The sequence below is a fragment of the Candoia aspera genome, chromosome 1, assembly GCF_035149785.1.
Source record: "Candoia aspera isolate rCanAsp1 chromosome 1, rCanAsp1.hap2, whole genome shotgun sequence".
Taxonomy (NCBI): Eukaryota; Metazoa; Chordata; class Lepidosauria; order Squamata; family Boidae; genus Candoia; species Candoia aspera.
The window spans coordinates 279,837,307-279,859,875 of NC_086153.1; the positions used below are offsets into that span (position 1 = coordinate 279,837,307).

Here is a 22,569-nt window from a genome sequence, read left to right on the forward strand (position 1 = left end):
ACTTGAAAAGGCATATATGTAACTCTAACTCTCACGCTAATATTTATATCCAAATAAATGCATATTTGTTTTTGCAAATATTTTAAAAGAATAATTCACTGACCTGATCTAGAAAGAGCATTAAACAAAGCTGTAACTGGAAAAATAAGAAACTGAACCCCGGATACATAGATTTGTCTCCATGCCTACTGTATTCTTGCCTTAAAATTGCCACCAAAAACATCAATGTTATAAGAATAAATGTAACACTATTCAAAAGAGAAGACATCTGTCCATACATCTCACAATCCAATACAATCTGGTTGGAAAACTTGTTTTTATGAACTAAACGTGATACCAACACTACCTCTTACCTAGTGAGACCAGCTGTTTTGCCTGGTTGAGCTTTCTCTGCTTGCTTTCCCCTTTGTTTCACATCAGCAAGCCGCTGGCGCATATTGATGGTCATCTCAGAACTCAGACGCCAGATGAAAATACAGCTGAAAGCAGAAGGGGGAAAAAAAATATTCATTTTAACCCAGGCAACGCAGTCTGTTCCTGCTATCTATATCCATGAGTTTTCCATATTCCCCTATTCCCTACCAATTCCACAGTGGACAGTATTTACCTGGAACCCATTGCTTCCTATTTTCATGCTGGTACTTCAAAAGGTGTAAGATGCTACAGTTTCAACTTTCATCCTCCCATTTCCTGACATGTTCAATATACTTTACTTTAGATCAGGCACCTTTTTGTATAAGAGGTCAAACTTTCATTAAAAAAATAAATAATTGGCATCAAGGGTTTCGGAGGGCATGGCAATGGTGCCACAAAGGAGCCTATATTTGGGGTGGGAGCACTGGGGGACTTGGAGACAAGTAGTAATAGATACATTAAAATTCCTTTTTTTTACTGTCACTCCCCAAATAAAGCCAGCATTTGCATCACAACAAATCAGTATTTGGGTTCCAGATTTCAACAGCATAATCTTGGAGGGCCTTGGGAGCCATAAAAATGACTCAGGTAAGAAGCATATGTGGCCTGTTGGTTGCCCAGCTCAAGATAACAGCATTTTACATCCTGTTTTCAGACCTAAGGAATCTCCATTTTTATTTGAAAGTTACCAGTCAGGAATGTAAAATAGAAAACAAAGCAGGTGAAACAGCCACCCAAGAACTCTCACTTAAAAATTCTTTGCAAATCCATCCCCGTTTTTAAAAAAGGAAAATGCTAGCTTTCATTTTACAGATGAAGTTCAAAACAAAGAATATTCCTTTACTTACCTGTCACCAGAGACTGAAATCAAGTGTTTACAGTCATTACTGAACATCATCCCAGTTACGATCTCTGTAAGAATCAGAAAAACAAGCCAAACAGTTTTTAAAACCTCCCCATGCAAAATAACACCTATTTGGTAGCTTGGAGATCCTTGGCATTTCTTCTCATAAACCCTCATGACCTATACACCTAGTTTCACACCCAGAGTTCAGGTCTGAAGGGCCACCAAGGAGGCAGCTAGGAAGGTGGGCAAAGGCACCACCATCTGCCTGCTTCCTGCAGGGCTGTCCTGAACAGGGCCACTGGCTACCAACTGTCCTGCAGGAAGGAAGAGCAGGCACATTCAGCCTAGGCACCTGCACCAATCTGTCTGGCTTTGTTCTAAGGTACAGTTTGTAATGTATTCATTATACATTATTACTATTGAGAGCTTTTTTGAGGCCTTCAGCCAAAACGCAGAAGACAAACCTATTCTTAAAATATCCTGCTGGCCTAATTTTAAAAAATCTCTTATAAGAAAACACAGCTACTATCCCATCTACCAGAGGATCTGCATATCTCATTAAGTCAAAACTGTTTCCATCCTTTAACAGCTGGTTTTTATTTTCCAAAACGAGAAACCAACAATCATTTTCCTTTCAGAAGCTTTGGGAGGATCCTTGGTGCAACTGAACACTACTTCTGTACCCAGAAGGACTGAATTTGCATGTCTGCAGAATTTCCAACACACCAACTAAGGGTGTAAACTGGAGCCAACTGCTACACTTGCCCTCCCCCCAGAACTTTGAATTTCTCTGAAAATATATTTTATCATTATTTAATCAAACTTGAAGTAAAATATATTTCTTTCATTTTAAAATATATTCAATAACTGGTTAACATTATTCAATTAATATTCACCACAGAGGTCCTGCCCATTACCTGAGTGCCCATACATTGTGGCTACACATTCTCCTGAATAGAAATCAAAGATAGAAAGGTTCTTGTCAGAACAACTGGTTGCAATATACAGACCAGAAGGATCCATTTGTACCTGAAACAGGTAACCGAGAGAGGGAAAAAACATAAGCATGTATATCTATGGTATGATTTCTAGGCTTTAGAAAATTGGATTTGCATGGTTTTTGCTAAGTACTGAGAATGAATGGTCTGTACTTAATGATCCTTTCATACTTCATGCCAACTACACCCATCCTGGGAAAATACAATTAGCTCAACACATCTGAAACGTATCAGGTTGGGTAAGGCTGTTTTATGTTGCAATATGCATTTGCAACCACACCAGTTTTTCCTGCTATGATTATGCAAAACCTAGAGTAGACTCAAGCCAGAATATCGAGCCAGCTTGGAGCTACAGTATGTGTTTATCTTTATTATGGGGTAAATCAATGCAATGCCTGTATTTGCAACTAATCAAATTTCTGCATAAGCTGCGATGCGGTTTTCTGAGAACCCCACTGGAAGAGTTTGGGGAAAGCAGCCATGTTCACACAATCACGGTGACTGTGATCAGTAATCTTGCTCATTAACAAATTCAGGGAATACATATACAGCAGTTTGTGTATGTTGATCTAGAGTACACAAAATACGTTTCTTCAATACGCACAAACCTCTAACAAAGAAACTATCCAGGACTATACAACCATCAGTACAATAAAACCACGTTTAACAATATGAGTGATTATTGTGATGAGTGATAGTTATGACCAGTTCTCAGAGTTCCAGCCATTGCAGTGTTCCCATGGTCATGTGATCGTAATCTGGGTGCTCAGCTCATGATTATGATGTTGCAGCAAGCCATAGTCATGTGATCACAATTTCCGACATTCTGTGCCAGCTTCCCACAAGCAAAGTCAGTGGGGAAGCGGGCAGGAAGACAAAAGCTGTGGTCATGTGAGGTCCTTGCTTAACGATGGCAACCAGGACTGCTGGAATTGCCATTGCTAAGTGGTGCAGTCATGTGACATGGCGCTTTATGACCACATCGCTCAGTGACAGCAATTCCTGTCCCAATTGCCATCATTAACCAAGGTGTAAGAGTGTTGGCTCCTTTGTAATTAACACAGCAGTGTTAACACATGTTGTAATTAACATAGCATTAGTTGAAAATATGACCCCTATGAACTAGTTTTCTAGTTTTCAAACTAGAAAATAGCTGCAGGGGCTGAAAAACAGCTGTCATAAAACTGTCACGTACGGCACACAGAGTCTTCCAAAGCTCTCGGAGGGACAGTGCCAGGGTTTGCAAGACTCCTTACACAATGGGAAGAATGCATATGCATTAAATATTGCTTATGCAGCACAATCAGATTGTTATGCATATGGGTCAGCTGAGAATAACAACTGAAAAATTAGACGCAGCTGCCACTTTAAAAACAAGGCATACATTAAAGAACTAGTAAGCCATAATTCATAATTGCTAGTGCAGAAGGATTCAAAATGGGAAACTTATGAATCTCAGCTAATTTCTGGAAGACTGGACCATTTATGTTGCTCTCTCTGGTTTCCATGAGCTTTTTTTTAAATTTACAGCTGGAATGCTTCAACAATCTATGAATCATTTTGTTGCTTACACAAATCCATCAGTAAATGCTATATTGCAGTTAAGTATTAAGTATTCCATATTAGATAGAACTAATTTAAAATCTTATTCTCCAATTAGAATATCAAGCTGGGAAGGCATAACAGGCATAATAAGGAAATGGGGTGTAGAGAGTAAGATGGGATGGGACACAATTTGTTATATCAGAGTTAATAAAGGCCTTACTTTAATTAGAGTGCCATCTTCACTTTGGGATCCCTTGTATAGTTTCTTTTGTTTCCCACTGCTGATGTTGAAAATCCTAAGAGGAAATCCAGACACACAGTAAAAAAGAAAGTCCTGCTACTCTTAGCTCAAATCAAAGCTACTTCTGTTTTTTACAGCAGCCAGCAAAATGCCTCTGGAAAGTTATCAAAATAAGCATTGTTTGTATACTTGAATGTGGAAGTTCCATGTGGTTGCTCATAGCTAACAGAGAGACTTTTTTCCCTATGAATCTGTCTAGCTTTTTTTTTTAACCCATCTACATTAATGGTCACTCCTCACTAGTTTGTTTTTGCTACTGTTCTTCATGGGTAAATTTCTGTCCACTTTGCATTGGGTGCAGAACTTGAATAATGCTCCCAAGCATTGATACATCTATTTTGGTTTCCAAAATATTAGACAGAACTTGGTAGTATAGTCTTCTCCTGTAACCTTTTGAATACATGGAATCCTAGATATACCTACTCAGAGGTAGGTCCAGTGGATTTATTGAGGCTTGCTGCAAAGCATGTAGATAAGACAATATCAAAACGTTCAGAGTCATAATTTTAAGTTCTATGAGAAAAAATATAAAGTAAAAAAAAGCTAATTAAACAAATACCTAGAAGTTTTCTTTAAAAATAAAATGAAAATTACTTGTGTCTCTTCAGGAAAACAAGACAATATTATTTTAGGTTTAATAAAATATCTAAGCAACATGTGTGCCACATTGACAGGTCCTGGCTAGGTCAAAATTAAATCTCCTTCTAACAGTCCTTTAAAAATATAAGCTTTTCAGATACATTTAGAACTGGGAAGCTTCTATTATGATTTATGAACCAACCTGATGTTACGATCTTGGCATCCAATAGCAGCGTATTTCCAATTAGGGTCAACATCCATATCATAAAGGGTGGTCTTCCTAACAACATGGTGTGTACGAGTAAAGTGGACCCCATCATTTGTCTAAACACAAGAAACATAAAAGCAATGAAGTCTCTACAATTCTTAACTAAATAATCTCAGTGCACACGTACAATACTTTCTCCAAGTAGGAACTATGTGTGTCTCACATGGAAATGTAAGAAAGAAAAGACTGGAATGAGACAGTGGTTGAGCTACTCTATGAACAGCACTATCATACAGTTCCTAAAATTTGATTTTTAAAAAAATGCATTGACTGAAAGAAAGCCATGAAGCGTAGAATACTGTCCAAAGCTTTTCCTTCCATCACCCCCATTAGAATAGCTCTACAACATACGTTACATAAAAAGTGACTGTTCCAATGGAATTACCTTCTGTGCAGTGCGGAAATAGATGCTCTTATCAGCGCCACAGCTGATCATTCTCACCTTTCCATCATTAGCTGAAGGAAGAGAAAAATGCAAAAGCCCATGAACAAGAAGATGGGCATCAAACTGCTTTTTTAAATTCTTCCATGTGCCTTTATTCATGCCTTACAGTTTCTCCAGAAAGCCCATTTGTCATTCCTATTAGAATATGTTGTAGGAAGGGGTAGGAAATTCCCTGTCTTTAGAGGCACCCAGCCAGCCTAAAAAACCCTCTCTCATCCTTTCCTGACACTGCAACTAAGTTTGGGAAAAGCCTTCCAAGACAGCCAAAGAAATGTCCATTCCTCCTCCTCAGCCCCACCACCTCCAGCCACTGCAGATGGTAAGGGAAAAGCTAATTCTCTCTGCACATCAGATTCCAAAATTGGGTTATTTACATACTGTAATTAAGGTTGGAAAAAGAACCTGGCCCCAAAGATAAGCTAACAAACAACTATGTCCTTGTCATACTAATGAATCAAGCTCCATCCAACTTGAGAATCACTGGTGGACACCTGATGGCTCAGCAATCAAGGGCCATTCTATCTGATCATAATTAACCTTATTAACCATATGTTCATCTTTTCTCTGGCTTCAATGGGCCAGTTTAAACACCTGCAGGACTAGAAGTTTAGAAATAATTATTATTGAAGGCTACTCTGTGAGGATGAAGTACAGCAAACCATTGCTGCATTTTTCATTGGATGAGAGAAGAACTGACTATTTAGAATAGTCAGAATTCCTTACTATTCAGGATACAGGACACCCTGTGGACAAGTTAGAACATGATAAACATACAGTGAGACCCCACGGCATCTACTTTAACTTCATGCTAGAAGGCAGGGATACCTTTACATTACTATACCACCACAAATTAATTTTTAGAATCTGAATCACAACTAGAGGATTGGTATGCTACAAACAGCATCTATAAATAGCTCTACAACATAGAAGCAAAATAGTCAAGCCCAGTGTGGCAGCTTAAAGCAGAACAAAACATGGTCAGTTTAACAGGAAATATACTGATTGCTGACTACAAACAAACAGTTAGAATGCAAGCTCCACACCACGGATGGACAACATGCTGCCTTCCAGATATTAATGGACTATAACATTCAACATCCTCATCACTGACTGGAGCTGCCTGCAGTTGTAGTTCAGCAGCATCTGGAAGACCGCACATTGTCTAACTCTGTTTTACATTTACAAGTTGTCTTCTCACTATTGGGATAATTACTAATAGTCAAAGAAACAAAGGGCAAGAACTTGGATCTTATGAAGAGGTGGGGTGGGAAAACCTTGACAGATCACCAGGAGCCACAATGAAAGGAGCAAAGAAGTTTGCTGATTCATAAACACAATCACAGTACCTGCAAACTTCACTGCAGTTATGGAAGATGAATGTTCATCCAGGGTCTGCTGTAGGCTATAATCCTTCTCTGCATCCAAGACATGGATCAATCTATCCCGACTTGCTGATGCTAGAAGATTTAATCCTGTCAGAGGTAAGAAAGGAGCAAAATGCTTATTTACCTGAAACTGAGGTTCTTTGACTAATCATCGAGGAATTCACTTACATTTGGAAAGTTCTAGAGCACAGTTGGTTGGTGGGAGAAAGAAAAGAGGCATATTGTAAACTAGGGTTACAAGGGCTACCAAGGAACAATGAGGATACACTCAGCCAAGTCGTTTCAATGACCTTCATCAGAAACAGGACTAGTGAAAAGAGACTGAGACACACTCCCAGACAAAAAAGAAATATATCACATAAGGACAAGCAACCTACTCAGACTCTGCTGCAATTTTAAGGACACTCACTGTTGGCATTAAAAGATAGATCTAGATGTAAATTACCACTGAAAAACCTTCCCTACAGAGGGAGGGCTTGAGCTAACATGGTTTGCTAGGTGGCTTTCCCAGGTTGCCAAATAAATGACCAGGAAGATGCACAAGGAACATCACCAATCCTTTATCTGACAAGTGAAGTTGAGGAAGGGAGAGGATTTCATACCTCCTTGCTTGTTGATATAAAGTATCATACCTTGGTCAAATTGTCTTGGGTAATTTAGACCACTCAGGGCAAAGAAGGGCTTGAATGATTTAACTCTTTGAAAACTGCAAGCAACTCTGATTCATGGATGTGTCAGCTACCCACCTATGATCACTCAATGCTGGTCATCATTATAAGGTAGTGGGCAAGGTATCCTCTACCAAGAAGATTCTTCAGTGTTGAAGCAGCAGAGAAGAGTTCTCAGAGAAGACTCAAAAGGCTGCCAGCATTATCATGCTAGCCACCTGGTCTTCCAGAAGATATGGAACAAAATAAGATATCCTGACCTAATGAAAATTGTACCTCCCTCTCTCCCTCTCCCCCCCCCTCTGAATATACCTGGTAATTAGCAAATCAGAATGGTACTGTCAGAGAGAGATGTACATTTATGCCACACAGAGTCCAGCTTCTAACCCTCTTTATTTAGCAGGGTAGAATGTTGGCTTTGTTGTGAATGGGTCTGGGAAATTTCTATGGAATTGGGCAGGAGTCCAAAACAAAAACTGGCAATTTTCATTCTGTTCTTAGCACAGGTTATCTACAATGGCAAGAAATAGGAAGCATTGTATCTTTGGTAAGATTTATAAGGTTCTTGAATAATGCAGAATGTGCCGGAATGGCAACCAGGAGGGCGGCTATATCCTGCAACAACTGGAAAGCTGACTCCAAAATAGCCTGAGCTAATTGCTTCACTTGTACACCCAAAGAGTGTGCCATTTGGGCTTGCTGTCCTTCCATCAGTGAAGTAGGAGCCTGATCATCAACTCTACTTCCAGGGAGAAGAGAGTGAGATCTTCTGAATCCAAAAGCAATATCTTAAGCATCTTCACTAAAAGACTCCATAGAAAGAGACACTGCAACCTGTGTACCTGATCCAGGGTTTGGTTAGGGTTCCAGATACAGTGGCATTTCATTCCATGGATAGGTTCCTGGGAGAACACTGAGGGGACTAGCCTGCTAATGTCTGACAAGCTTTCAAGGTGTGATCACAGTGCAAATCCTGGCTAAACACCTGCAATTAACCAGTCAAATGTGAACTGGATGTGAATGGATGCTGTAGCTTAGCATGTGTGGCACATACCATGGTTTAGGTCTGAAATGAGAATCATCAGACCCTAAGCAGAAGGTATAGGAGACACAAACTCCTGAATGTGAAGTTAATACCTTGAATATGGATAACCCAAGTTTCTCTTCATAATAGGGTGAAGCATAGTGCATCCTACACAGCCTGGGTAGTGAAAAAGCAATGCCTTTTTAGAGGCAGAACAGGAACAAGAAAAAAGCATGCAGTCACTGATAACTGATATCATGTGAGGCCAGGAAAATTATGAGATCTGTGGAGGTTAAGTACAGTTAATCCTGAGAATCTCTCTCAGATGTCATTATCTAAGACTGAATTGACTTTCCCAGCAACAGATTCTCCAGAAGCAGACTGACAGTTTGGATATGAGAACCCTAAGGTACATGGCAGGGATAAAAACAGCAGTCACCAAGGCTGCTAAGTTGGATGAGTTGGCAGTGAGAATGCCAGTATGAGAGGAGAAGAGAAGGTATCTCATAGTGATAACCTGCCCTTAATGGGGTAGAAGCTAATAGGAGTGGAGAATTTTGGGGTATGGTGGGCCATATGATTTGAGATATCAGAATAGCCTGGTTGTATCTGGCTTATCAGATGGTATTGAGTGACTGCTTAAAAGAAAACTTTACTCCTCACAGTGCAGAAAGGAAAGATATCTCTGGGATCCAAAATTGACAAGTAGAAGTCAGTTTAACAGGAAGCTTGGGTTGGTGCCCATTACACGTTACAGGCATTTTGCCTGACAGATACAACAAGCCTTGGTGGTCTCCTGGCCAGCTTTGCAGAGACCAAACATCACTGAGCGTAAAAATGAAGATGAGATTTTACATATGCAGCCTTCAAAGTCAGGTGGTTCTAACTAGTCAAGAAACCTGCAAGAAGTTATGCAACGGCTCAGAGGAACAAACAACCACAAACAGAAATTATAGCCCACCAGTAAAGCTAAGGAGAGAAAAAGAAGAAATAAACCTGATTCAAGACTTTTAATAGTATGCTGAGTGTGGCAGACAAAAAGAAATTGAGATAAAGAGTGGAAGTCACACCTGGATGGCACCAAGAAAGTGGGACTCTTTGTCAAGAGTCTTAGCTCCAAATATAGAGAAGGTTCAGGTTCAGAACCCTGTATGATTTCACAGAGAGCATGATGAAGAAGAGAACTGGTTCATCTCAGGATGCCAACAAACAAACAAAGGAGAGTCAAAACTGTTAGCCAGCACGTTGGGCTGAGAGTGCATTATACCTGTGCTTCAGGCCGTGCACTGGCTCCCAATTAGCTCTCAGGTGCAATTCTGTGCTGGTTTTGTCCATTAAGCCCAATATGGCTTCATGTCTGGATACTTGCAGCACAGCTTTCTTCTATTAAAATTAACCCACCTGACACAGACATCCTGGGTAAAACCGCTGGTTGTATCCCACTTCCCTGAAGTGAGGGATGCTAAGTATAGCAGTACCTGCCCTTTGGAATAACCTCCCCATTGAAAGTAGGTTTGTCCCTATCTTGATTTCACACAGACCATCTAAGATGTAATGTATGCTTGAGGGATGCCAGTTATGATTTAATTGTATTTAATTCCTACTTTTCTTTTTTCTTATTGTGGCTGTTTTGTGTTATGTTTAGTTGACCTTTACATGGATGTTTTAATGCTACTTACTGTGGATGTTATATCTGTACAACACTGTTACCTGCCAGACGTCCTGTGGGAACAACCATTATAAAAGATGAATTAATGAATTAATGAATCAGCCAGTCAGTCTTACCTGTCTCTGGTCTGGAATATTCAAGGCAGAGGATTTCAGAATCATGGGCTTCTACCTTCAGCATCTCTCTCAGGGACTTCAATTCATAGATCCTGAAAACAATACGAGCAAGTAAGCGGTCAGGAGGAATCTCTCGGTATTATTACCCAGAGACAGGCTCCCCAAAACGTCAAGGTTTACCTGAGAGTGCCTATCCTATCACCTGAGGCCAGGTGCTCCCCGGTAGGGCTCACACACACCGTGCGAATTCCCACTTTTGTATCTATGGCCTGTGTGTCAGCCTTCTCCACACCTCCAGCTGAATTGTATTCTGTGTCCAAGAGGGCTTGAGTGTTTTCATCTACGTAGATGATTTTCATCAAATCCTAATGAGACAAAACAAAAGATTCCATTTGAAGCAAGCAGATGAAAGCCAAGAAAGGCACAGAATAAAAGCAGCACCGAAGGCTAATGGCGCTCTTAATATCAGCAAAAAAGAGCAAAACTGGAAATATACAGCACCCTGCCAAAGCAAAAAAATCCCAGTCTTTCTAGCAAGATTGAGACAAGTGAATCAGAGAGTTTGAAAATAATATTGTATTGTGGCCAAATATCGTAAAACTAGGTAAAACTAAAAAAAAAGGCTACAAGGCTAAAAAAATACATGGATGGTGATACAGGGCAGCAGCTGGTATCAAGTACACCTTCAGCATAATGATGGAGTATATCTTCATAGTGAGTTTCTGCACAAGGTTCTGTAATGCAGTGTGGAAGTAAGAGTGGGAAGAAAAGTGCTGGAAATCCCTTAGCTTCAATAACTAATTTGTTTTAAACACTTTTTTTCCCCCCATCCGCATGGCTCGATAGATATGCAGCTGAATGCATTAAAACTGGAGATTGGGAATAAGAAAACAGCAACCATTCAAATCAGTTCTGGGATAAGGTTATTTACAGTAATGCTACAAATACGTTACCAACCCTATTCAATTATTTTATTTCCTAGAAGCTAAAATACCAGAAGGCCAAAACCATTTTGGGACACTTATACAGCGTTATGCCATTCATACTTAACCAGCTGATTTGCATCCACATATTATTTTAATCTTATACTCACAAGACATCAACAATGCATATATAGTTGCAGAGAACCACTTAATTAAGCAATCACACATTATCCATTCCAAAAATGGGTATATATAGTACAAATAGACACGCACACAGAAACACACACACACACAAATATATAGTCTACTCTGGGAGTCTGAAATAGCAATATTCCAGGGCAGCTTTCACAGATGAACCTCCACTTAGTTACCGATATAAACAAATTAAAAAACTGCATTGACAGGAATGCATATAAAATAAGTAAAATGTAAGCCGCCCTAAGTTGGTGGAGGTTAAGGAGTTGGGCAGTCTCCAAATTGTTAAACAAACACTCTGCTTGCAACGGACTGCTCTTCTCCACTTGGTTTTGCAGTCAAGGTTATGCCGCGTGGTCCGTACCGGGATACGATAGTCTTACATTGCTCAGAATGTTCCGATGCAGAGAGGCTCCATGGATGTTTGAGCAGTCGGTGTTCCACAGGCGGATGGTATTGTCAGAGGAGCAAGTGATGAAGGAGTTTGGGGGCAAGCAAGACTGATTGTTATCCTTTACCTCCGGGTACACCTGTGGGGAGACCAATTGTAACAGAATTAGAACATACTGTATATTCTACAAGATTGTCAGAAAACTTTCAAAGGACTGAGCTCAAGAGAAAGCAGGTCTCCTTACTCCTTGTTCATAGGTATGCAACAGAGGTAAAACTTCTCACTCTTGCCATTTATTTTTATTTATTTATCTTTATTTTTCAAATTTTGCCACTGCCCACCTCCCCCCAGAAGAGGGACTCTGGTCAGTTTACAGTAAAATAAATTTCTATGAAAATGCTCTGCTCTCCATAATTATCAAGGTATATAAGCCTCGTCTTGTTAATCTTAGAAGATGGTTTTACCGAGACACTTTATACTTTCAAAGTTCAAGCTTTATAATATGATCTGACTGGGACACTGTGGATATTGGGCCTTTCCATGGGAATTTTTCAGTAGGAATCCCAAGGATTCTTTTCTGATGTAAATGGGAAGCACCACATATTTCATTACCCTTGGAGCATTCTTACAGGCATATGCCAGCAGGGAGCAGCACTTGGCTATTGCCATAACTGTTGTTTTAACTGTGATAACAACAATTATTTAAGGTAGGTGTAAATTGAACCTAAACTCTTTATTGCAATTCCAAGGAGGATTAATCAAGACAGTCCAGAGAGATATTCAGGACATGCATATAGTAAAGTACCTGAGTTTTAGCCAGATTTTGGAAGAACAATAAGCAAATGACTAACACCAAGAACTGGGACAATAAAGCAAGGCATCAACATATTCCCTTTCTGTATATATTTTTGTAGTGGAAAATCCACAAAATTTGCCTATCCTCTGTAGCCACACGGACCATGACTGGAGTCAAGCAATCAGGGAAACCTCCAACTCTTATTACCCAAATCTAGGTTTTCATTTAAGACAGTTAACTTTACATTATTGGCTGAATGTTGACCCACATTCTAGCACATATATCATTTTCAGTTATGGGGCTAACTGAATGGGACCATTTCCTCTTTTTCTACTTCCTTCCATTAATTTCATGTCTAAATGGTTAGTCATTAGTGAATACCCAAAATACTGTTCTTCCTGAAGTCTAAAACTCAAGCATGCAGAGATATCTAGTTAAAAGGAAGAAGAACAATTATACTGGAATTCTTGCCATATTAGAAATGACACTATTGGTGACCCTAACTGCACCTGTATCAACATTTGTGACATAACCCACTTGATTTGTAGTTACCTCAATGTTCCAAACACAGGAGGAGTGGTATAACGCAGAATAAACCTTGCCCACTTTCTTGGGATCTTTGACATCCCACACATACAAGCTGTGATCATTGTAAACACAAGACAGCCACTGGTTATTGGGATCAAAGGTCAAGGCAATGGTGTCTGGATACTTGGCATCAGTCACATTAGAGAAAAGCCGACTGCAAAAAGATAGTACAATGGATAATTTTTAAATAGTGATATATGAATATGAAGGTACAAAAGAGAAGAGGTTGGCTAAAATGAGACAAACTCAGAAATTTGCCTGTTCTACCAGCAATTTTTGTTATATGTTTATATGATATTAGTCATCTCCAGTATTCCAAATGTGCACATACATCATGCTATTGTAATTGCATAACAATCCTGTGACTTCAGTCAGCATTGTTATCCTCATATTTCAAATGGATTGTGAGTGTGTGGCTGGCTTATGGCCACATAATGAGTTCATGACTTAGCTGCCCTAAAACCAGCAAGTCTAATCTCTTTCCTTCAGTCAGACAAGAATAATTTAAACTTAAGTAAACTGTAATCAGATCTCAAACTGAACAGATTTGGTTTCATATGGCATTATCCTGCTCCGTTGCAATGATACTGGGGCCTTACTCTCTCAAGTTTCAGACAGGATGTAATACTGAGATGGCACTGACTGCACTTGTAGATGACCTTTTGGGGGGCCAGGATAGGAATGGTGCATCCATCCTAATCCTCTTTGATTAGCAGCTTTCAGTACCATCAATCATAGTGGACTGGCTTTGGGGATGTGGGGCAGAGGTACAGTGTTGTAAAGTTTCTCATCCTTCCTCTGGGATTGGTTCCAGTTGGTGTTGGTAAGGGAGAGAGATCTGCCCTTGGAACCCTGTTCTGCAAGGTTCCTCAAAGCTCTACATTCTCTTCCTGTTTAATATCTACATGAAGCATCTGGGTGAAGTATTCCATCAACATGAGTTTTAGTATCGTAAGTACACCAATGATACTGAGTTACTTATAAATACCCCAGGCTGACCAGACTTCAAAGTTCTTTCCCAATGTCTGGAGGCTGTGGAGGTCTGGAAGCTGTGAGGATGGACAAAATAGGCTTTGGCTTAACCCAAGCAAGACTGAGCAACTATGGGTTTTAGGGGCCCCCAGATCTATGGACTTTCCCTATTTAGTTCTGGATATGAGTGCACTCCCCCAGACAGAACTGATGTGCAATTTGGGGTTCTTTTCACTCTCAGCTTCTGCCTGAAGAGTAGAGGGCAGTCGTGGCCAAGAGGACCTTTGCACAACTTCACCATCTGCACCGATTTCACCCATTCTTGGATCAGTGGGGCTTGGTCACCTTGGTCACCTCCCACTTAGACTGTTGTAACATGTTCTACCTAAGGTTGTCCTTGAAGACATCCAGAAGCCACAATTAGTCCAGAATGCAGTTAAAAAGAGTTGAAGCAGGCGGGTAATTATGGGCATGTAGCACCAACTTTCTGAGCTGCGCTGGCTTCCTGCAGGCTTCCTCATGCAATTCAAGGCACTGGTTACCACTTATAAAGGCTTTCATGGAATAGTACTGAGTTATTTGAGGAACCACCTATTTTCAATTGTGTCTGCTCATCCCACAAAAATGTGACAAGTGGGCATGCTTTGGGTCTCTTCTATGAAACAGTGCTACCTAGATGTGTCCCTTTTTTGTGGTGGTGTCTGCCCTTTGGAACAGCATTCCCTCACGGTTTGGATGGCCATGATCCTCTTGGCCTTTCATAAGGCCTTGTTTTCAGTGTTCTCTGTATTGGAATAATATTCCTGTTGGGCCAGTCATAAAAGAATGCAAGTACCTGGCTCTATTTATTTATTTAAAGAAGAAAACAAAATTAAATACCTGAACAGCTAGACAATTACTTCTTGTGACCTCATTATGAGAAGGCCATTTTAAAAACCAGCATATTTCATGCTAAATGTATTTGCAGAAGTGAATTCTAACCCCCACAGTAGAATATCTTCATCTTAAGAAAAGAGGTCCAAAAATATAGACCCCTATAGCTAAACATGAGACCTAGCAAGGATATTACATTGCTCCAGTGATGAAGAATGCAGGCTTTGTTTTTAGAAGATGTCTGAACCCTACTTACTACGTAATAGATGTGTGTGCACACACATACATAAAAGAAAATACAGCTGCATTCTAACACTATGCTATGTCATAAAATGGTTGGTGTGACTCCAAGCACTGCTGTTTGTAAACCATGACTGCATTGTATGAACCCAGCCTACTGATTTATTCACCATACCATGGTTAAACAAACCATGATGTAATGAGCTGGGTAAATCCAGTCCATGAAAAGCACAGGCATGTCTTTATCTGATCACCTGGAGGCCACACCATTGTTTTTGAACAGACCTAGTTCTCTGTGATTAAATATGTATTATTTCCTACTACTCCAACACTTTAGTTTATTACCTTCCCTCTACCGACACCCCTATTGGCTAAATTCATATTTTAAACAACTCAGGAAAGAGGCTTAGAGCATCTGCAGAAAAAAAGAAAGCATAAGCAAAAGGAAGTGTCACATACAGAGATACTATATTAGTACTCTCTTTTGTTCAGAACAGACTTTTTATATTCATGTACTGAGAAGGAAAATCAGAGGTCCAAAAGAATCGCACACCCATGGTAGAACAGGTGATCAGACTATCAAACCATAAATAAATTCCAGTGTTATAATGCAATCTTCACACACAATATGAATCCATGGTATGAATTGTTTGATATTGACATAACAAAACTTAGTATCCCAAGGGAAAAAAGCATGATTTATTTTTAAATATGCCTGAATACAGAATGATAGTATTAAAAGCCAAGTATTTAATAAAACTGTGGGCTCTTAGAAATACCTAAGCAACCTTGGCACAAAGACTGGATTGCCTGAATTGGTTATCATGACAACAGTGCATTTCAATTTCCTTTAAACTGCAGGGGAAAATATGCATACAGCTATACATTCTGATCAGACTCCAAACCCCACACATTAGAACCATGTGCTTTTGGATGCTTGGCAAGAAATTACAAGCCTGAAATTGGCAGATTTTTTTTTTTAAAAAACAAACAATATACAGGTTTTCTTGATCCAACAACAGGAGGGTTTTTTGGAAGGGAATAAAGTGACTCTAAGCTCTGTGAGCAGTTCCCCATATTCAAATCCTTCCAATTTTAAGATGCAGTGCTCATTAATTGTTCATTCTGTCTTTGGCATAAAAATCTAGCCATGCAAGGCAAAACTGCAGTCCAAAAGGAGCTTACTATAAATGAGCTAAGGAACAACAGTGTGCACGTGCATAGCTTTCCAAGTTTACAGCTTCTAAAACTAAACAGGCAGATCATATTTTAAGCCACATGGTACCTTGGCCTTTCCAAGTCACTAAAAAAAATCAGAGGCTAGAAGTCAACGTATTGCAAGCTCATGAGGGTGTCCCAAGAGCACAGACAGATGCTTTGTACATTTTTACTTCTTTCTATTTCTCTCTGTTAGTTTACCATGGCAGCACATGCTAATAATCTGCCAGTAACAGCTTGCTAAAAGCCTACAAAGCATTAATAGATGTTGCGGGCAGAGATATGGGAAGGGAAGACCAAGCTTTAATTAATTCAAATATCAGTCATGTTTTTCTCGAGAAGATGTTGTGAATCTGCAGGCCGCTGGCTCAAAACACTCACAGACTGCACCTTGCTGACTCAGTTATGCCCAGTCTACACCTTCTTGACTGAATGATGTTCTGTGTCACATACACAAAAAGGATTACTCCAGCCTCTCCCTCAGCTAAAGAAAAAAAGGGTCTTCTCTTTCAATGCCAAGGCAGAAATGGATGGACCAAGACCAGAAGAGTGGGTTTTACCTTCTTCCCAAATAAACTGGGATAAACAGCTGGAATCTTGAGGAATTCAGAAAGAAGCCCAGGTAATTTGAAGTAGAAAATACTTGTTTCACAAAAATGCCACTCCTGTAGAAATGGGTAACAGTCTAACTAGGAAGCTGTGCTAGGTTTATTCCCTGTTTTATAATACTAATGCCTGAGCCTCTTATCGTTTACATCTCTATACCACTCAGCAGTTTTTCAGTATTCTCAGCTTTTCCATTCTTCATACCGGCAACAAAGATAGTACTTTCATTTAGTTTTTTACTGATCTGTAATAATGTACAGTATTGGAAACCTTCTCTAATACTTTTCTTCCTTTCTATAAATTCTAGCAGTAAAAAGCTACTTGCAGCAGGTAAGTGGCATCTTGTGGTCTGGCAGGACATTGTATTTCCTTCCTTCCTATCAAGCTTCTGTTTTCCTGTAATCAGAACAGCTGTGCAAATTATCTCCTTTACTATTAAATATTTGCATTTTGGATAAAGTTGAAAGGGGTTTTTCCGCTTAGGTTAAAAATAACCAATTTTCTTTATTTCTTGTGAGATTGGTGTACCTTGGAGGTCGGGAGGGGGGGCGGAGACTGAATCCTCTAGCCATGCACCTTTACACTATACAGTCAAGTGGTGGCTACGTACATTGTTTTTTCATATTACCATTTTTTAAAGAATTTTATTAAATTTCAGAAAAAGATAAAAGATACAGAAAAACAAAATACTACAAAAAAGAACTAAAAAAGTGTGAAAACACAAGAGAAAAATTTTAAATAGATTACAAAGAGAAGTGACTTCCAACTTTAAACACCAAGGATATACAGCAATTTCCCATAATTAATCCCTTACTCTATATTAAACCAAAATCACATTATTTCTACAAGTCAACCCCTTAGCACATTATAAAAATCACTAAATACCGTTGCTCCCTCCCCTTACATTAAAAGAAAAGGAAAAGTATAAATCACCTAATCAACTTCCGCCCCTAAAATAACAATTACTTAATTATTCCCTTCCTACTATTTTATACATTCCTGTCTACTATAATAAAGATCAAAAATAGAAAAGCATGTAAATTGTCTGCCATTATAATTAATAATACAAGAAACATTTTTTTTTTAAAAAAACTTAATAATCATAATCCCAATCATTAACAATAAATAAAATCACCCAAAGCCAAAAGACCATCCAGCTAAATATTTTTGGTCCCTTAACCCACTTCAAAATAGACCAAAACATTTACACATCCCCATAATAAACACAGACCTATTTTCTTAAAGAAATCGAAGAGCCCAAATGCTCCCCTCACAAACAGACTTCTCTTCAAAAAACCTCCCATACATAATAACCCCTTCTTTTCCATAACATTCCATCAGAAAGTCAAATTCACTCATTTCTTGCAGCTCAATTTCTCCATTTAAGTTCTTCAATTCAGCATTGTCAATTTCACCCAGGATTTCAACAGAAGCCAGAATCTCACTCTTAGGAGAGACTTTTCCATCGCTGTTAGGTTCTTCAGGTTCATCCACACCATCCCCAACCAGATGGCACATTTTAGACCACATATTTTCCACAATGCTCTGAATCTCTTGCGTAATAACTTGGCAGGAATCAGAAAAAATCTGCTTTAATATCTCAGTGGAAGTCAGAGAGAGCCTGGTTAAGATCCTCCATGTCTGAGGCAGTAAGTTACGGCGCCCCCTTGATACTTAACTGGCCAAAGTGAAATGTAATGGAAAATTTCCGAACTGAGTTAAGATAACAGACAGTTCCCAGAGAAAGTAGCAGCAGGAAAGTAAATGTTCAGAACTGCAGATTCAACATGTAGGGAAAAAGCTAAAATCTTCAAAATTATCACAAAAATAACAACAGGGAGATGATAACATATTCTCAACCCTCCTTAGTATTGGATGGAAAGCAAAATCCAAAGCTTTAAATTAAAAAAAAAATCACAAAAATAACGATAAGCACCGAGGGAGATCATTTCTCCTTAATGTAGAAAGCTTCTCTTAGGGTAAAAATATTTTTTTAAAAATAATAAATTGGGTGCTTTAGAAATGGGGTAGCTGGACTTAATGTCCCTTTATGGCTGCAGTGCGGCTTGGAAGTGGTGACGTCCCAGCCTCCCAGCAAAGTTTTACCCATCGATTGCAAACGCTGTTTACAATCTCCTGGCTGCAACTCGCCATCTGGAGGACAAATGGTCAATTCCAAGCATTTTCCTTCATCCGGAAAAATGTTCCTGAGCTTCAGGAAGAACAAGCCTGAGCCCGAAAAAACTGCCACAATGCCAGTTCTGCCCACAGAGCTTGCGGGCACAGCAGTTCAGTCTGCCATGTTCCCACCGGAAGTACATTATTTTTGTTTGTTTTTTAATATTTTATCACTAGAAAAGTAGCAGAGTATATGAAAGCTTTCTCTCTTTCACATACTGGGGTTGGGGGAGGATACCTGGTGAGGTACACCCCAGAATACAGGTGGTAACAGCAGGAGCTACCAAATGAAACTCCAGAGCAAATGACTGGAACAGAAAGGGAAATCCAGACCGTTTCTGGGAATTTTTGAGATCTGCAGTCCACCCGACAGGCTCAACCAGGGGCTCCTACATGACAATAGCCGTGGAACCAACTGAACAATAGAGGGCAGCCCAGAGCAATTTTTTTTATTTTTATTTTTAATTTGTGACTCACACAGAAAGTCATCTGACCTGGGAAGGTAGACAGGCAAATACATTTCTTTCTTTTCTCCTTTCCTTCCTTTTCTTTATAAATTCTTTTTAGTAAAAGATAAAATGACTAGTACACACACAACTTATTTTTATTTCCAAGTTCTGGGTTCAACAGCATAGCATTATTAAGTTATTAAGGGAGAGCTCTCCTGTGTGCTGGTGAGGAGGGATGATAACTTTCCCTGCCCAACCAGCAAAAGGTATCTTAGGGAATAACCTGTCAAAGTAGTGCCTGAGGCTGTGGCAGTCAGTACAACCACTCTAATAAGACCCACAAATAACACAAAAAAATTGGAACCCCCCCCCTCCCCACTTTAAAAGAATAGAGCTGGAATTCCAGAGAATGGAGAGAAAGCAGCAACTCAAGTAAGCAGAAAGATGTAAAAGATGGAAGTTGAAGGGAAAGAGAAAAAACAGCAGGCTCATCATTTACAATTGGCAAGGTTGAAAAATGGAGGGCATTCTACTTCAACCCCTCCAACTTTCCCAGCACCTCTTGTAGAAAGGTGCAAGTTTTCAAAAACCAAGGAGGATCCTGATCATTTCCTGGGCAACTTCGAAAATACTTGCCACAGCTATAAGATGGTGAAAAATCAGCATATCTGGTTCTCGAGATCATGTTTAGCTGGTTTTCTTTTATCAGTAACCTACAAAACAATGGGTGATATGGACAACTATGCACTATTTAAGGCCATGGTGAAGTCTCAACTAGAAATGAAACCAGAATGTACCAGAAAAAACTCCAGGACAATACAGTGGAAGGCACCAATTCCTATTAGGCTTTTGCCCAGAAAGTGAGAAGGGCATATACTATCTGGCATGAACATGCAGGAGCCAAGAAGATCAAGGAAGTTATTGCTAATGCAACTCGAACAATTCGTGTCCAGTTACCTGACCTGCTCTATTATCAAGTCTTCCTAATGGGGCCCAAGGCCATAGAGGCAATGGGAGAGACGGCTCAGAAGCTGGCAGATCTCAATTTCTGGGGGCTTTGTAAATATACCACTATGACTACTTCAAGATACTGTTGAGATGGGAGGGAACCTGGCCGGTCAGAGTTAACCCAAGGGTTTCACCATATCTAATGCTAGCTGTACCACATGAAGCACCAACAACATCAGAATAAGCACTATCCAGGTTACCACCAGGAGACAGACAAGCCTCCAGACTTCCAGTATGGAGAAGGGGACATCTCAAAGGGAAGCTGAATCCACTACAGAAAATCATTCTGCTACTTTATCTTAGAAATTGGGAATGAGGAAGGAAAGAAGAAACAAACAATGAGCGTGACAGAAGATTAAAACAGCAAAAGGAAATAAAGTGAGGAGTTACAACGTATTTCTAAATCAGAAAAAAATTACAAAGCAATTTACATGTATTAATGCATGCAGCTGCCTTGCACCTTGTCAGACTATTGACACTTTTATTCCAGAACCATCTCTGCCAGCCTCCTCAAACCTGATACCATGTATTGGCTGGGGATGATGGGAGTTGCAGCCTAGTACAGGTGAAGGGAGCCTCATTGGGAACCCCTTTCAGAAGCAGAGTTTTTCTTCTCTTGCTCCCTGAACAATTTTAATCGCAGATACAAGATAGATACTGAAGCTAGATTCTAACACAAGTTGCTTCTGAATCTCTCCTTTTCCTACCTGGCTTCCGTAATGCTGGCAATATCCGTCCCTAGGAAGTGTGGTTTGGGGAGCGTGGTCACAAAGTGAAGATTTGAAGGGTTAAAAATCCGAATGGTACCATCAGCACAGCCACAGAAGATGTAATCGTGGTTCACAGAGATGCAGTTTGCCACAGTAGTCTGGGGGCATAAGATATCACCATGAGCCACTACATAACATGACACGGCATGAAAGAAAACAGTAGTCAGGAAAGAAGGGAAAAAGGGAAAAAAGTGAAGCACGATGAGATGGAATCATCAAATATAAGGAAGAAACTAAACTGGGGGTATTCTTTCCATATACTTCCTCCCTTACAGGACTGTTTCTGTAGGACAACCATTATCATAAGCTCCTATTTTCAGTAGTTAGACTATCTGTGCCACTGCTTATCCATCCAAAACTGTATCATCACTACACCAGAGAGAAATAACAGCCACCTCACAGAAACTCAGAAATTTGCCCAATGGACACTGAGCGATGAAAGAATGATGACTATTGCAGAATAAGACTAAAAAAGAAAAAAGAGTGGGAATGGAATGAGCATGGCCAAATGACCAGAACAGCAGCATATAACACCACAACACTTGCACACAGGGATTTGCATACTTCAGCGGGAAATATTTCCCCGGTATTGGGAATGAGAACTAACCCTATGTAAAGCAATAGAAGAACTGGACATAATTCCTGATTGAGACTCAATCTTATTCTAGTTTTTAAATTCTACTGCAGTTAGCACAATTGCAAAGAAAAAAAAGATGACAAATGGGAGGGATGCTGGGGCAGTGGTGTGCTGGAAACAAGAGAGCATTAGAACTTACTGTGAAGCTGTCTGTGTTCTAAGTAAAAGAGAGAGAGGGTGTTTTCAGTGCCAAAAGGAAAAGAAGGAAAAGAGAGAAAGCATTCAGTTTGAAGAGTGAGCAAGGGCTTAGGAGCTGGGTTCCTTTTTAAAAAAGGAAAAAAAAACTCCGCATCTCTGCATTTACCATTTCATGAGGAAGAAAAGGTTTTCACAATGTCCTTCAACAATAACACATCAGTCAGAATCTACAGACACTGGGAAATCTAGACATAGATTTGGGAAATATTTATGCCTAGGGAAAATCAATTCACATGGAAGTTCTCCTACAGTAGGTGGGCTTCAACAA

General features: G+C 39.7%; 1 protein-coding gene across 1 annotated transcript in view; it reads right to left on the bottom strand.

The window, feature by feature from the left end:
* The window catches only part of MAPKBP1 (mitogen-activated protein kinase binding protein 1), a 137,089-nt gene that overhangs the window by 33,086 nt on the left and 81,434 nt on the right, over nt 1-22,569 (bottom strand). The window contains exons 9-20 of the mRNA XM_063289913.1: nt 21,404-21,564; nt 13,117-13,306; nt 11,761-11,907; nt 10,440-10,624; nt 10,260-10,351; nt 6,744-6,869; nt 5,338-5,408; nt 4,887-5,008; nt 4,025-4,100; nt 2,179-2,290; nt 1,263-1,326; nt 354-479 (exon numbers count right to left, since the gene is read on the bottom strand). Coding sequence (XP_063145983.1) covers nt 354-479; nt 1,263-1,326; nt 2,179-2,290; nt 4,025-4,100; nt 4,887-5,008; nt 5,338-5,408; nt 6,744-6,869; nt 10,260-10,351; nt 10,440-10,624; nt 11,761-11,907; nt 13,117-13,306; nt 21,404-21,564 — 1,472 coding nt within the window. The remainder of the gene's footprint in view (nt 1-353; nt 480-1,262; nt 1,327-2,178; nt 2,291-4,024; nt 4,101-4,886; nt 5,009-5,337; nt 5,409-6,743; nt 6,870-10,259; nt 10,352-10,439; nt 10,625-11,760; nt 11,908-13,116; nt 13,307-21,403; nt 21,565-22,569) is intronic.